The 14176-nt window shown below is 38.6% G+C and overlaps 1 protein-coding gene across 3 annotated transcripts in view; it reads right to left on the bottom strand.

The window, feature by feature from the left end:
* INO80 (INO80 complex ATPase subunit) overlaps positions 1 to 14176 on the bottom strand; it is a 107423-nt gene that overhangs the window by 44055 nt on the left and 49192 nt on the right. For all 3 annotated transcript variants that reach the window (XM_089521919.1, XM_089521920.1, XM_089521921.1), the window contains 9 exons: positions 13011 to 13153; positions 10562 to 10646; positions 8770 to 8887; positions 8012 to 8097; positions 6205 to 6372; positions 5445 to 5578; positions 4664 to 4731; positions 3540 to 3633; positions 1608 to 1785 (listed from right to left, as the gene is read on the bottom strand). In XM_089521919.1, the coding sequence (XP_089378045.1) occupies positions 1608 to 1785; positions 3540 to 3633; positions 4664 to 4731; positions 5445 to 5578; positions 6205 to 6372; positions 8012 to 8097; positions 8770 to 8887; positions 10562 to 10646; positions 13011 to 13153 (1074 nt within the window). The remainder of the gene's footprint in view (positions 1 to 1607; positions 1786 to 3539; positions 3634 to 4663; positions 4732 to 5444; positions 5579 to 6204; positions 6373 to 8011; positions 8098 to 8769; positions 8888 to 10561; positions 10647 to 13010; positions 13154 to 14176) is intronic.

The following is a 14176-nucleotide window of genomic DNA, read 5'->3' as shown; positions in this document are numbered from 1 at the left end:
AGTACATAAAAACAATTCCCAGGATTCTGTAGCACTGAGCCAGAGCAGTTAAAGTGGTCTCAAACTGGATTATTTCTGCAGTCTGTTTTGGATCTAAGAGGGAAGCAGGTGGGCAGGAAGGAATGGCCAGAAGCCGCTCCCAGCCCAATCACCCTGGGGCTGTGGCATTGTTCCAAAAGGAGCAGAAAAAATATGCTCCTTCTTGGGCTGGTTTTGGGCTGTCTTGGCCCTGGCACGGCTTTCGGGTGATCCGGGGGCGTGCGTTGTGTGAGTGGCTGGAAGCTGCCCCCTTTGCCTGTCTGTTTTGGGCCATAGTTATTTTATTATTGTAACTTGCTTAGGGTTAACCACTTCTTTATTGGCATAACTGTAACATCTTACTTTTTACAGTTATTGGTCGTGACCTCAACTAATGGTAGAGAAAGAATATTACATTGTTCAAATGCTGGCTCATGCTGATACCTCATGCTCTGTTGTGGATACTAAAGCAACAATGAGGTGGACAGGAAGATGGTGAATTTGTACCATAAGCCAGCAGTTCATAGCATTTGGAATTTTTAAAAGGTAACTAAAAGTAATGATTTTATTTACTTTTGAGAAGAGAGAAAATACAGAGTTACTTTCAAAAACTGTAACTATGACAGGAGGGAAAAATTACTTTTTAAAAGTATTCCAAACTCTAGTCTAATTTTATTCTACTTCAAAAAGGTTAATGATGAAGCATTAACTATTACTGAATTTCCTTTCTGTGATGACATTCTAAGGGTTTACTTATATTTTCAGTATTTATAGTATTTAACCTACACTGTGTGACACATACTGTGACTATTAAAAAGAAGCTCATAAGGAAAGGCATCATTCCATTTTCTTTAATAACTCCAACTGTGAATAGCTTTCATTGGAAAACCATGTTTTTTAAAAAAAATAACAGAAAGAAAATGAAAATCATTAATTATTTAGTACAAGCTGAAATCAGACAAGAAGGGGGGGAGCTATAGATATTAGTAGGATTAGCACGCCATAAAACAGGATAAGGCTGTCTCAAGTGGCAATTTTGGATATCATGAAAGAGCAGCAGATTGTTATTTAACAATTTGCAAGGACAATTGTATGCAACTGAAGATTCTCTTATCCAACCTGATCAAGACAGGGTTATGATTAAGGTTAAGAGCTTTGGTGGTTGGGAATGGGGCTTATCTGTCCATGAACTATGCAATGTTTCAAAAACTGCAGAATCGTGCAAAATAATAGAAATTATTCAAATATAGTTGTTTTGCATAAGCTAGATCAGTTTTAAAAATAGGTTGTCTGGTCTACAATTTTATTTTATCAGCACAGCATGCATGTAGCAGCTAGTCTACTAACTGGAACACTGTACTAAAACAATGTAATATTATTTAAAGAAAATGTATTGGCTCCCAATACACTTCTACAGTCTGAAGTCAATATCTTCAGATATAGGAAAGGACAAAATATTTTAAATGCATACATCCATACACAGAGAATGACTACATTCTGAGTGTGTTGAAGGCTAATCATTTATTGACTTCTTAATGTTTTAACTCAAGCTATTTATGTACTTGTACATAACTTAAAATAGTGCTTACTTGCAGCAAAGTGAAGCTGTGCAAGTTCTGAGGGGAGAGTGGAAAATTGACATCCAGCAAGAAATCTTTGTTCTTCAGACATGGAGACTTATGCTGGTCTTCTTCTTCCAACTCTCTCCAAAAGCGAACATGGTGGAGCCTGTAGGTGGCTTTCAGAGACAGGAAAAGAGCTAACCATCTGAAACAAACCACAGTAGATATTCTTATTCACAGCTCTGTGAACAAGAATTTAAAGATGCAGAAAGCCTGTCATTTTCTAAAGTTTTATCATTAACAGATGTGATCAGAGCTACTTTTTTTTAAAACAAAGTTGCGATCAGAGCTATTTTTTTAACAAAGTGAACACAAAAGAGGAGTCAGTATGTAGAGAGATCTTGTATCCCCTTTGACACTAACTGGAATAAAGAAGTTGGTACCATGAGCTTTCGTAGACTTCAGTCTACTTTCTCAAATGCATATAGTGGCTAATTTTTGGTACTGGATTTAGTAGCCATTCAATCATTTACAAAGAGACAACAGATAAATACATAATAAAACAACGCATAATGTTTGAGATGCCTTGAACAGAGCCTGAAATACTACTTCCTGTGGATATGCTCTGTCCATGAGTTGTTTTGTTAATAGGCACAAAGCATTTCAACCCACATTCTGGACTTAACAAATCACAGTCCATCCATCTCAGTAGAAGCTTCACTTTCAATCAAGTTAAAACAGTTCAAGAGTTTCATCAAAAAGCATTGGTACATAGTTCAACATATATCAGACTGGATGGGTGGGTAGAGCCCCAAATTTTCTTCAGAAGAACTAGAAACACTAGGGATATTTTTGTGAGTAGTAATTTCAAGGAACAGAAACACACATATCCAACAACATTCTGATGGGTGTAACTAGATCCACAGGACATCCTCCCTGTGGCCACTGTGTCTATGGCATGTACGTTTCCAAGATCCCTGCATGAGAAGACGATACTAACAAATAGAAGTACACTTTACAACAATTCACTACTTGTAATAGCATGTTTTGTTATCTATGCTATTCAATACATGTGCCTGAAGATTTATGTGGGTAAAAAAAACCCTGACTTCTCAAGGAAAATATAGATGAACACCTCTGTAACATAAAAACAACAACAAAACAGCTGCACTCTTAGTGAGTCATTTCTTGGAACAATAGCACCATGGAACAGATCTTAAATTTTGGGCTACAGAAGAACAACAGAAAATGTGAATACTAATAAGAGAATTCTGACAAGAAAAGAGGAAGTGTGTGTTTTAAAACTAAAATCTTTGGTCCCCTGAGGCCTAAAGGAGGATCTTGACCACCTCCTGCTCTTATAAATTTCCTTTGAACTCTTCAGCAGTTCTATTTCCTTTAGTTGTTACATCAAAGTGTCCTTGAAATTTTTCAAACCACTTTTCCTGACCCTCTGCTGACATTAAAAAAACCTTCAGCCTTAAAAATGTGCAAGTTTTGTGTGTGTCCCCGTGTGTGTCCAATAAATGGTGTGAATTTCAGCTCCACATAAATTTCAGATATGTGTCTACAGGGCATAGTCAGTGTACAAACATAATTAATGATTTCATATACTGTAAAATTATGCATTGTTTTATTATGTATTTATGTGTTGTAAAAAAATATGTTGGGCTTTTGCCAATAAATTGTTTATCTATTGAGCAATTTAACATGTGCCTCTACTTTCTTCTGTAGGTTTTATTAGGTGCTCCCCAGTTTTATTACTTTGAGATTTTGTGCTTGGCCAATAGACTGACATAGAATATACCAACTCTCCCATGCAATGTTAAATACAAGTATCATTTTTCAGATTTATTTACATACAAATACAAATAGGTCTACAGAGATCTTTCCTAAAAAGTATTAACTATATATTCCCATTTCCCCCATTGTTCTAAGATTTGAACTAGTAGTTCTCACCTGGCTAAATGGCCCTTATGCATAAGGCTTGCCATCTCTGATGGAGAAACATCAATAAACCTCAGGAAAGAGAAACAACTCTCTTTCTCATTACCTAAAATATAAAAATGACAATACTGAAAGTAAACATCTGGTGCAATAAACAACAGGCATACAATAACCACCTGAAAACTGCTGATCACATTTTTTTTATTTCCAAACGGTAGATGCGACAAGCAGTAGTGCAACAACATTTCAGGTTCAACCACTACCTTTCACACTTGCATATAAGCTTTTCAATAACTAGTTTGCATTCCATGGACAACGACAACACTGAGTTCTCACTGAATATTTTGTCCTCATCTTAAGGCTTTTTGCTAAACATTTTTGTATTTCTGCAAAGTTTGGAGTTGATCGCTGATACATAAATCAGAGAATATAATTTTATTTGACTAAGGCCAATCTGGTGCTTTGACTCCTTAGTATGTGCAACTCACATATGTAGGTGATTTTCACGATTAGCAACCATCCAGTTTTCCTATTCAGTTATTGCAACTATTCTGTCTTTAGGAAAAGTGACAAGCAATATTAACACCTTAAGAAACCCCCGCAAAAAAAGGTTTTGTATCAATGAGACAGAGAATATAGTAGCCCCTCCCAATTTATGAATATCCGTTCCAGACCCCCTCACGAAAATGGCAACTTGCACATATTCGAATCCCATAGAAAATATTGGCCTGCCCATCTATGGTGCATGGGTGGGGCTGTGTGTGGACACGCAGTGCCATTTATTAATGGCCACTTGTCCCTCACATGAAGAGCAAGACCGTGGATTCCAAGTCCCTGAAAAGGGAGGGACAACTGTATTGCCCAATCTGTGGTTTATGAAATGCACTGATAGTTGTGGCTTGTGAACAACAAGATTTTTCAGTATGTCCATGTAGACAGAGGGAAATAAAAGAACTCAGGACAAATGACAGGGAACAATCGAGGACAGGTACAACTGGAATTAGAAAGAATAAGAGGTGCCTGTTCTTTGCAAGTATAAGCGGCTGTGAAAGAAAGCCAGATCGAAATCCACTAATATAAGTAAAATGGCATATGACCTAAATTCACTCTAACATTTCTTAAAGACTTTAACGTACCCTTCCTATGGAAGAGAGATTTCTGGATGTGGTCCGGTGCAAAAGGAGAAAGTAAAAATTGCAACCACCTAAAAATTAGGAGAAGAGTGTAATGGTTAGAGTGCTGAAATTAGAACATAGGAAGTCCAGGTTCCATTTCCAAATGAGGCACAAATGACTGTGTGACCTTGGTCCCAAACACACTGTTTTAACTGCTCTGGCTCAATGCTTGGGAATCTTGGGAACTGTAGTTTTGTGAGACATTTAGCTTTCTCTGACAGAGAGCTCTGGTGCCCCAACAAATTATAATTCCTGAGATTCTGTAGCACCGAGCCCAGGCAGTTAAAGCAGTCTCAAACTGGATTATTTCTGCAGTGTGTTTTGGACCCTTGCACCAATTGCTCTCACTCAATTTGTCTAACCTGACAGGGCTGCCGTGAAGCTAACAGGACAAGAGCTAAGTATATCACCTTTAGAGTTCACGGAGGAAAGGTGGGACATAAAATGTAACTGGTACATTATAATAGTAAATACAAACATGAACTTTTAAAAAAGTGTCAGTTAAATCTAGTCCCAATTTTATTTGGTTTTTGTTTTTGTAGCCCACTCTTTCTTCAAAGAGTTAAAGACTACTCATTTTGCCTGACAATCCTGTGATGTAGGTCAGGATTCTTCATTCATAAACAAAATCTGAGAAAGAACAACTGTTGGTTTTTTTTTTCTAGAGCAATGGCAGGAAAAAAATCCCTTTGCCTAAATAGATGGAACTAGAGAAGCAGAATGGAACACCAACATTGCTTACCTGTCCCGTGAGTGGTTATATACCCTGATCTGCCCATTACGGTAAAGAAATTTTGAAATCTGGTATGGCTTTAGTGAAATGTGAAATGGAGACCATGTTTCTTGTCGTTCAAAGAGTTCTGGATGATTGCAGACCTGGAATGAAATTTCAATATTTAACTATTCAGAAACAGATAGGAAAATTAATTGTGGATATTATTTAGGTATTCTCAGTGTCTGGAAAAGAAATTGTGAGACATGTTGCAAATGTACCATTTCACAATAAGTGGTATGAGGACTGCAGTTTAAAAAAGTAAATTACTTTTTACAAACATGAAGTCTAAGCAGTATAACTCCACTTATTCTTGCCTTCTCTATGCCCAGCCCTGTTCCCCTTCCAAAATTCTCACTTTCATCATCACAAATTATTCTGTATTGCAAATACAGTGGGCCCTTGGTATCTGTTGGAGTTTGGTTCCAGGATCCTCCATGTATACCAAAATCTGTGGATGCTCAAGTCCCGTTAAACACAGCAGGGTAGTGAAATGGTGTCCCTTATATATAATGGCAAAATCAAGGTTTGCTTTTTGGAATTTATGTATTTTTAAAAATATTTTCAAACCATGGATGCTTGAATTCATGTATTTAAAAAAATCTGTGAATAAGGAAGGCCAGTTGTACTCCAGCTGCAACTAAACTTTACAGGATAAAAGTCACATCTGAGAAATGATTCAAACTTGTTAGTCAGAGACAAGAAAATGACTGGTGTTCAAACATTTCACCTTCCTGAACTGCATGACTAGATTCATGAGGCTACTAGTAGTATTCTGTGCTTGCTGGGTGGTCCCCATGGAGGATTGTAAAAGATCATCAATGGAAATTTTGTTCTTCAAAGCTTGATAAAGCAATTTTTGCCGACTGGTCTGTGGGCAATACATGAGAATCTCAATCTGAAAAAGAAAAGCAAAAAAACAAAACAAAACAACAAACAAACAAACAAATTGAACTGTTACCATCAGAAAGTAACATTAAACCCAGGTTTAATACTCACAGACCATGAAAGATTAGAGTAGCTAGAGCTCTATTGCAGAAATGTTTACACATGGTTTTGTTCAAGGATCCATGATTCCTATTTCTAGGAAATCATTTCTTGGCAAAGAATAACTGAATATTTGCAGTGCCAGAAAGATGGGACTTTCAATCCCTCTCCTCTTCCTTTGGCTCTCAAGACCACTTGGAAACCTGCTCCAGAAAGGTTCACAAACCTCCAGAACAGATTTTGGGATGCATGGGTAACTGCAGCTGGGGAAGGGAGGGACTAAGTGTCATGAAGGAGGTATTCTATTGAATCTTGGCAATAAAGCAGCATAATTAAAATAAGATTAGAGATGAATTAGGATGGCCAGTCTTCAGAGACTTCTGAAATTCTAAGATTTCTTGAAAGTATTTTCCAGCTGGTATGCTTGGCACTCTTATTAACTTCCCCATCTCATGGTAAAACGGTGAGATGCATAGGGCTATCAATATGACCGCTCCAGAATGTGGCCTTTAGTTGCATGGAAGAGTAAATTTTTCAAGTCTGTTTAAGCAATGAAATAGACAAGACTAGCCTGGCTGCTAGCATTCTGGCTGGGAAACTCCCACCCAAAAGAGACTAGACTGCCTCCTCACTGTTGTCATTTAGTCAGAAGCTGAAAACACATTTATTCATGCAAACATCTGGTTGATAGGCAAATGTTTCACATATGAAGATGCTAATCCTTGTAGATGTTTCTATCTACAGTCTTCGAATTATTGTTTTAATGGTGTTTGTACAGTACACTGTACTGTGTTATATAGGCTTTTAGGTACACAAATTCTCAGAGTGGAAAGAAGGAATACAAATAAATACATTGTCTTTTTAAAAGAAAACAAGGTAGCACCTCCAGATTAAAATCAATCACAATAGGCACTTCTGAGTAAATCCAAAACCTGCTTAATCACAAAAGGAGAAGAAATGTGCTGAATTTCCCCAATAAGGTTGTTATATAGTAGAGTTGCCGCCAATAATGGCCTGGGTGCCAACAGGAATTAGCCTTATGGTGGATGACTTACTGCAACCTGCATAAAGTTACATTACCAGTAGTCATTCAAAACATAAGAAACAGGCAAGGCAAGGCAAGGCATGCCTAAGACAGCAAACATTATTTGTCCAATAATAATCATGCATTATTTTCACAATCAATACAGTTTCATAGAGTTTCACTGTAGGATCCTGCTAGCTGAACTGGAGTCATGATGGGGAGGAATTTTTTCCAAATTTCTCTTCTGCCTTCTAACCCTCCGTAAAGGTTTTCCAGGGTGCCAGTGGGGCTATAGGCAGAAGGAGTAATCAGTGAAAATCATCTCTCTATGTTTTCCTCACTGGAAGTGTTTGTAAATAAGGTTCATTCCTGTGAATTCTGAGTCCAGCCCAATGAATGCTGGAAGAAAGTCAAACTTTGCTAAGTTTGACTTAATGCTAGGAATAAAAACTATACAGTGATGTAAAACAAAACCCTGAAAGGCATAAAAAAGTAAAAATATATATAAACTAATTTTATCTAGGACCTTGTCTGACAACTCGTTTTCCACATCCTTCTTGATTCTCCTCAGCATAAAAGGTTTCAGGATCATGTGCAAGCGAGATAGTTGATCTGAAATTTTAGAGAAAAAACAGCCTGTGATCAATACATTAATGTTGAAAATGTACTCTTCTGCTTTCTGTTTAGTCATACAATTCTGTTGGTGGCTATATTAATAAAATTTCATATGATTTTACGTATACTATATTTATTTCAGTGTTTAAACCACTTTGTGTCCTAGTTCTGAAGGAAAAAGTGGGATGTAAATAATGATGATGAAAAATATATTACAAAGATGAAGTTATATAAACTATGTCTATACTTTACAAATGAGAATATTTAGATCACTGGCAAGTCAGCTTTGAACTTGGGAACTCAGGTACTGTGGTGAGAGTACCAGGGACTACTCCATATTTCTCCCTCTGTAGCACATCTGTAGAAATGTATCCATAAAATCTTTAGCAGTTTAGTTTGTCAGCAGAAGCAGAAGACTTCATGCAGCTGTAGTCTTTTCCTTTAAACTACTCAGGATGTAAAGGTATTACTGTATTATCTCTGCTATTGGTGTTCCCATAAGCTTTTCAGAAGGCTTATTACTCTAGCTTCCACAAATATAATCCTTAGCAGCACAGAATAAACCAATAAAGCAACATAACACAAATAAAGTAATTTATTTTTATAACTGTGTTCTCCTTAAGCTGTGGAAGTCTGATACACAAAGAATACATTCTACACAGTACTCACTCTCATCAATTGCAGATTTATTCTCCGCATGGCTTTCAATATCTTTAGAAAACCACTCATTGAATTCCTCATGGGAGTCAAACAATGTCGGCATAATGAAGTGGAGCAAAGCCCACAGCTGCAATACGAGAGCAAAGTTGGTATCAGAAAAAGTTAGCTCATTAAATGTCTTTACTATATAGCCAATGTGGTATGGTTAGAGTGCTGGACTAGGATTCTGTGATACCAGGGTTCAAGGACCTGCCTAGCCATGAAAACCTGATGAGTGACCCTGGGCAAGTCACACTCTCTTACCTTTAAAGAAAGGCAATGACAAGCCTTATCTGCAAATTTCTTGCCATGGAAATACTAAGTAACAATTAGTTGGAGTTGACTTGAAGGCACACAATACCACAACTTTTTACTAAATAAGCTGAATTCAAGTTTGTGCGACAGTATCAACAACTTCTCAGCAAGGAACACAGTTTATACAAAGATAGACAAATGGATTTACCAATGTAGAAGGAATGTCTTTACAGTTATGACAGAGAAGAGCTTCCCCACAACTGATGTGGAGGGGAAGGTTGCTGATAGCCTTGCCCTCCACAATTCAAAATTCAACTGCTCTGTCCAAGTGAGAGAACTTCAAAAAGGAGGTGGGTATAATATATATGCACATATTAGACTTGAACAATCTCCCTTGGACTGGTGCCACACACCCTACACAGAAGTAACTAACAGGCTATCTGCTGGGAAAGGAAAGAATGGTATACAGACTTGCAATCTTCTGGTTAAAAAAAGTACAACACACCCGCGTCATACGCGGACGCGCTCAAGCCGCAGGGCGCATGCAGGGCAGAAGGGGCGGCGCGTCCCATTCAATTGAATGGGCGCGCGTGCCCGTTGCACCCCGCCGCACTGCCGCGCCGCTGTGCACGAGCCCCATTGTTTCCAATGGGGCTTGAGCATAGGCGGAATTCGCCTTACGTGGAGGGATCCGGAACGGATCCCCGCGTAAGGCGAGGGCCGACTGTAATTGTAATGACTGGTTCTGAAGAGTAGAATTATGCCCTTCCTACAATGCTACACTATGAAGATATGGAATTCTCCCATTCTTCATGATAAATTCAGCAGATGTGCACATGGGTAATTGGACACTTGTTTGCATTTTAGTTATTGCACCCTTCGCTGCTTCAATCATAATAGGTCTTATTTTTCTGGGACTCCGAGAAATAAGCAAAACTGGAAAAGTACAAAAGACGTACAACAAATCCAGCAACATAGCAACTAAAATCTTTCATCTATAAGGTGCTGCAAGTACTGAGAAGGAAAAAACAAAACATTAGTGGCCAAGAAGTGTAGCACCAGGCAAAGCAGAGACACTCTCCAAAGCTGTTGAAAACTGTCCATCAAATGTTGAAAAAAGCCAAATGTGCAAACAATAAAAGCTTACAGAAAGAAATATATGCATAGTCAGAGTCTAGGTGTTTTGTTTTGTTGAAATTATGCTGCAGCAATTCTCACTGCTGAAGAAATGAATTTCATTTTAAACTGAAAACGGCAAACTTACAGCAGGTAAAACAACTTGAAGGTTCAATAGCCTGAAAGTTCAACTTATGTGCATGGTTTTCTACAAGCACATTTACTGTGTTTTTTTCATAATGAACAGAACAATTAGTTCTCACAACGTAAGAAATCATAGAGTTGTAAGAGACCACAAGAGCCATCCAGTCCAACCCCCGTCATGTAGGAATAAACTTCTGTTTATTAAAAAGTCCAGAGAAGCCAATTGAAGAGAACAAAGCATACATACCTCAGCCATGGTATTTTGGATGGGTGTTCCAGTTAGAAGCAGTCGATTTCGGCACTGGAATTGGAGTAAAATTTTCCAACGGACGCTGAAATGTATTAAATGATTTAAAAGGATCTAAAGTAAGGACTAGCAATAAAGGATATAACTGCTATTTACATTGTTAGAACATTAATTAATTATTTTTTAACAATGAGAAAAGACGACGTTAATATTCTTGCTGCTTTTTATCTCTCTTTCCCAAGTACAGTGCGCCCGTAACATGCGTGGACGTGCCTTACCCGTGCTGGGAAAAGGAGTGGCGTGCCCCATAAAGGGGTAATGGCACGCACGCCCATGGCGCATGTGTGTTGCTGCACTGCCGCATGCACAAGCCCCATTCATTTAAATGGGGCTCGAGCACACGCAGAATTCTCTTTATGCAGGGGGTGGTGGTGGTGGTGGTCTAGAACGGATCCCCTGCGTAAAGGAAGGGCAGACTCTACTTCAAGGAAGTTGGTACATTGATAATTTCTTACTACTACTAATTAAGAACTACTAATTAAGGTTGTTTCAACTATTCAGTTGTGAACAGGTCATTTTAAGACCAATCACTGACTATGTGCCAGTGCCTCCAAGCAGCTTACGTCCAACCTCAACCTGTTCCAACTTGACAGAGCCAAATGCAAGGTGATCTCCATGGCCAGACTCATCCATAAATGCCATTTGGCCAGCTTCTCCATCCAATAACAAGTACATTTAGCAATAGTAAGTACATTTCTATACTGCTCATCAGTAAACTAGCATTCCCTAAGCGGTTTACAATGTGTAGGTCAATTACTCCCAACAGGCTGGGTGCTCATTTTACCGACCTACAAAAGCATGGAAGGCTGAGCGGACCCTGGAGCCCTGCCTGAGATCGAACCCACAACCTTGTGGCTATGAGTGGCTGCAGTACTGGCATTTAACCACTGTGCCACCAGGGCTCCCTGACCTGGTTGGCTGGCTTCCCCATTTGTCCATAAGTTTGCAAACGCTGGTGGATGGAGGAGGAAAAGTGCTGCTGCCTGCACTACACTATAACTAACCATTTAAGTCTGCACATATTATTTTTCTTTCAGCGGGCACCAAAACTTTTTTAAAAAAGGAAATGAGCCAGGATGTCCAGTGTAAAATAGGCAGTGATGCGTCTATCTTTGGCCACTGATACTTTTTTGCCATTCCTACACATACAGGGCTAGTTGATCCTCCAAATTACTGCCTAACCAGCCTGAGTTGGAGATGGTCAGGAAAACACCACACATTGCACTATCTGCCTTACTCGTGCTGTCACCCATGTTTAAATAGCACAGGCAGAAGCATTTTCTCTCCATTAGTAGTCTGGCTGGCCCTAAACAACTACAATGCTGTTCTTTCTCTTGAGTTATTTTCAACCAAACCTCTGATGCAGAAGGAGGGACAAGGCTCAGAAACAATGAAATGAAATGAGTGGCTACAACAGTATTTGTACCTGACTTGCTCAATGTTTCTGTACAACGCTCAGCAATTTAAAATTTCTCACTCTCACACACACACCCCTATTTTAAAATAAAAGACACATGTCAAAGCCTGTGCATTCACCCCCATCGTCACTCAGGATCTGACCATGCTGTGCTGAAGCTGAGCTTGTACTCATTCAGACTACCATCGAGATAGATGGATTTTAATGATTAATATCCTCACAATAGATTTATAGAAAATGGTTGCACAGTGGATACATAGAAGTAAGATTTTTGAGTCAAGGGCTTCTGAGAGGGAAAAGGCTAAAAAGGATTTGCAGTAGAAATGTTTAGAGACAAGATGACCTTTGAAGGCTCATCAAGGTGCCTGGCCTGCTTTGAAAGCCAAAACAATTAAGAGCAGCATCCTTGAATGAGGAAGTAACACATAGGTGATAAGGGTAATGGAATATTCCAAATGTGCCTTAAGTGTATTTTAATGTATTCATGTATCTTGGCTCTGATTGTAAGAAAGTTCTGTAAGTTTGAACTTTGAACCAGCCAATAGAATGTATGTTAGGGACCTCCTTGTTTTGAACTACTATATAGACAGCCATTTTTTTTTGTTTTTGTTTTTTTTTTGTTCTGACATTTTCGTTTGGAACTTGGGTTTCTACTGAGGACTGCCAGCAAATAAACTGGATTCTCAGCATCTCCTGGGTCCTCTTGTCATCTTTGCTCTGTCAAGCTGGTGGACTTTGTGAGAGAAAGTCCAGGCTTTTAAGGTTCCCACAACACCATAGCTACATACATTCAGGTTAGAAATCATAGCCTCCTAAGGAGACAGACAAAGCAATTTTAAGTGTCATAATAAAACTCCACAAATATGTAAGGAAAAGAAAAACCCAACATCTGTAACTTTTACGTCCTGTATTCTAGATTCCCTTCTATTAATGGCCTAAAAACTGAGATTTCTTTCTTTCTTACTCACTTACCTGGAGCTACTCTTGAGTGCTTGTGCCTCATCGAGCACCATATATTGCCACTTAACCCGTTGAAAATACTTCACATCTTGGACTACAAGCTGATAACTGGTGATCACAACATGAAAAGGAGCATCTTGGGTATACAAAGTCTTCTACAATCCAGAAAAAAATACAGGAGTTACATAAACCAAGTTATTTATCAGTGGCACAGACATCAAGTATTCAAGATCAGAAGTTTTCACACCATTTTTGCCTACCTTTTCCCAAATTCAGAGGAATTAATGGGGGGAGGGGTGAATAAAAATATGATTAAATGCTTTTATTACAATCAGTCAAAATGTCACACTTCTCTATTGTGGCGTTTTGGTTAACAGGGGACAAAAAACAACCTATTAATAAGTTATCTGTCCTCTCTGGAAACATTCTCCTATATTTCAGAAAGAGTATCTCTTATCTTTCTCACTTTAAAAGTTCCACATTTTAATGCATTCATACACAGCATATGAAGAACTAAGGATATGACCTTCAGTTAAATGCAAGGGGTAAGAAGGGATTTGAAGCAGTTAAATCAACCATTCACTTTGGTATGATGACTTTCCTTCCTACTCTGGACAGTGATAGAAGTTACCCACTTCTATCACACAGTTGTGTGATTATCTATCTCCTCTCATCAACCCTGTGAATCTACAGGACTTCCCACTGCTGCAGCAGCAGCAGCAACAACAACAACAAACACCTTGTTTCAGGATAGTGAGGCTCTGCATATACCTTGTTTCATGATTGATGGCTTGCATCATAATGATTGCATTCCAACATATACCTTGATCACATAGGAATAAATCCTGTGATTACAGTCAAGACATCCATTGAAAACATCATAAAACACATTTAAAGAATCAAGGCAGAAATGCCTGCTGCTGATGCTTCTTTTTAAGACGTGCTCAAATGTTGTGTTCTCATAAGTTCAGGGGGCAAAGAACATGGAGGTGGAGAAGAGCAAATGTAGAGGCTGACAGTGGGTTGGAGTTCTGGGGCTTCGAAGGTGGCAGAGGGTTGCTCTAGCAAGTAAAACAGAGGATGGTAAGAGCTGGGGCTTTAATGATCCTGGAAGATGGAAAGCCTATTAAATATATTATTCTGAAGAATTATAGAGGCAGGTGTTGGAGGGAGGATGA

This window comes from Sceloporus occidentalis, unplaced genomic scaffold (assembly GCF_023333645.1).
Source record: "Sceloporus occidentalis isolate IW3139 unplaced genomic scaffold, rSceOcc1.0.p SCAF_4, whole genome shotgun sequence".
Classification (NCBI taxonomy): domain Eukaryota; kingdom Metazoa; phylum Chordata; class Lepidosauria; order Squamata; family Phrynosomatidae; genus Sceloporus; species Sceloporus occidentalis.
This window is presented reverse-complemented; position numbering and strand designations above follow the sequence as displayed.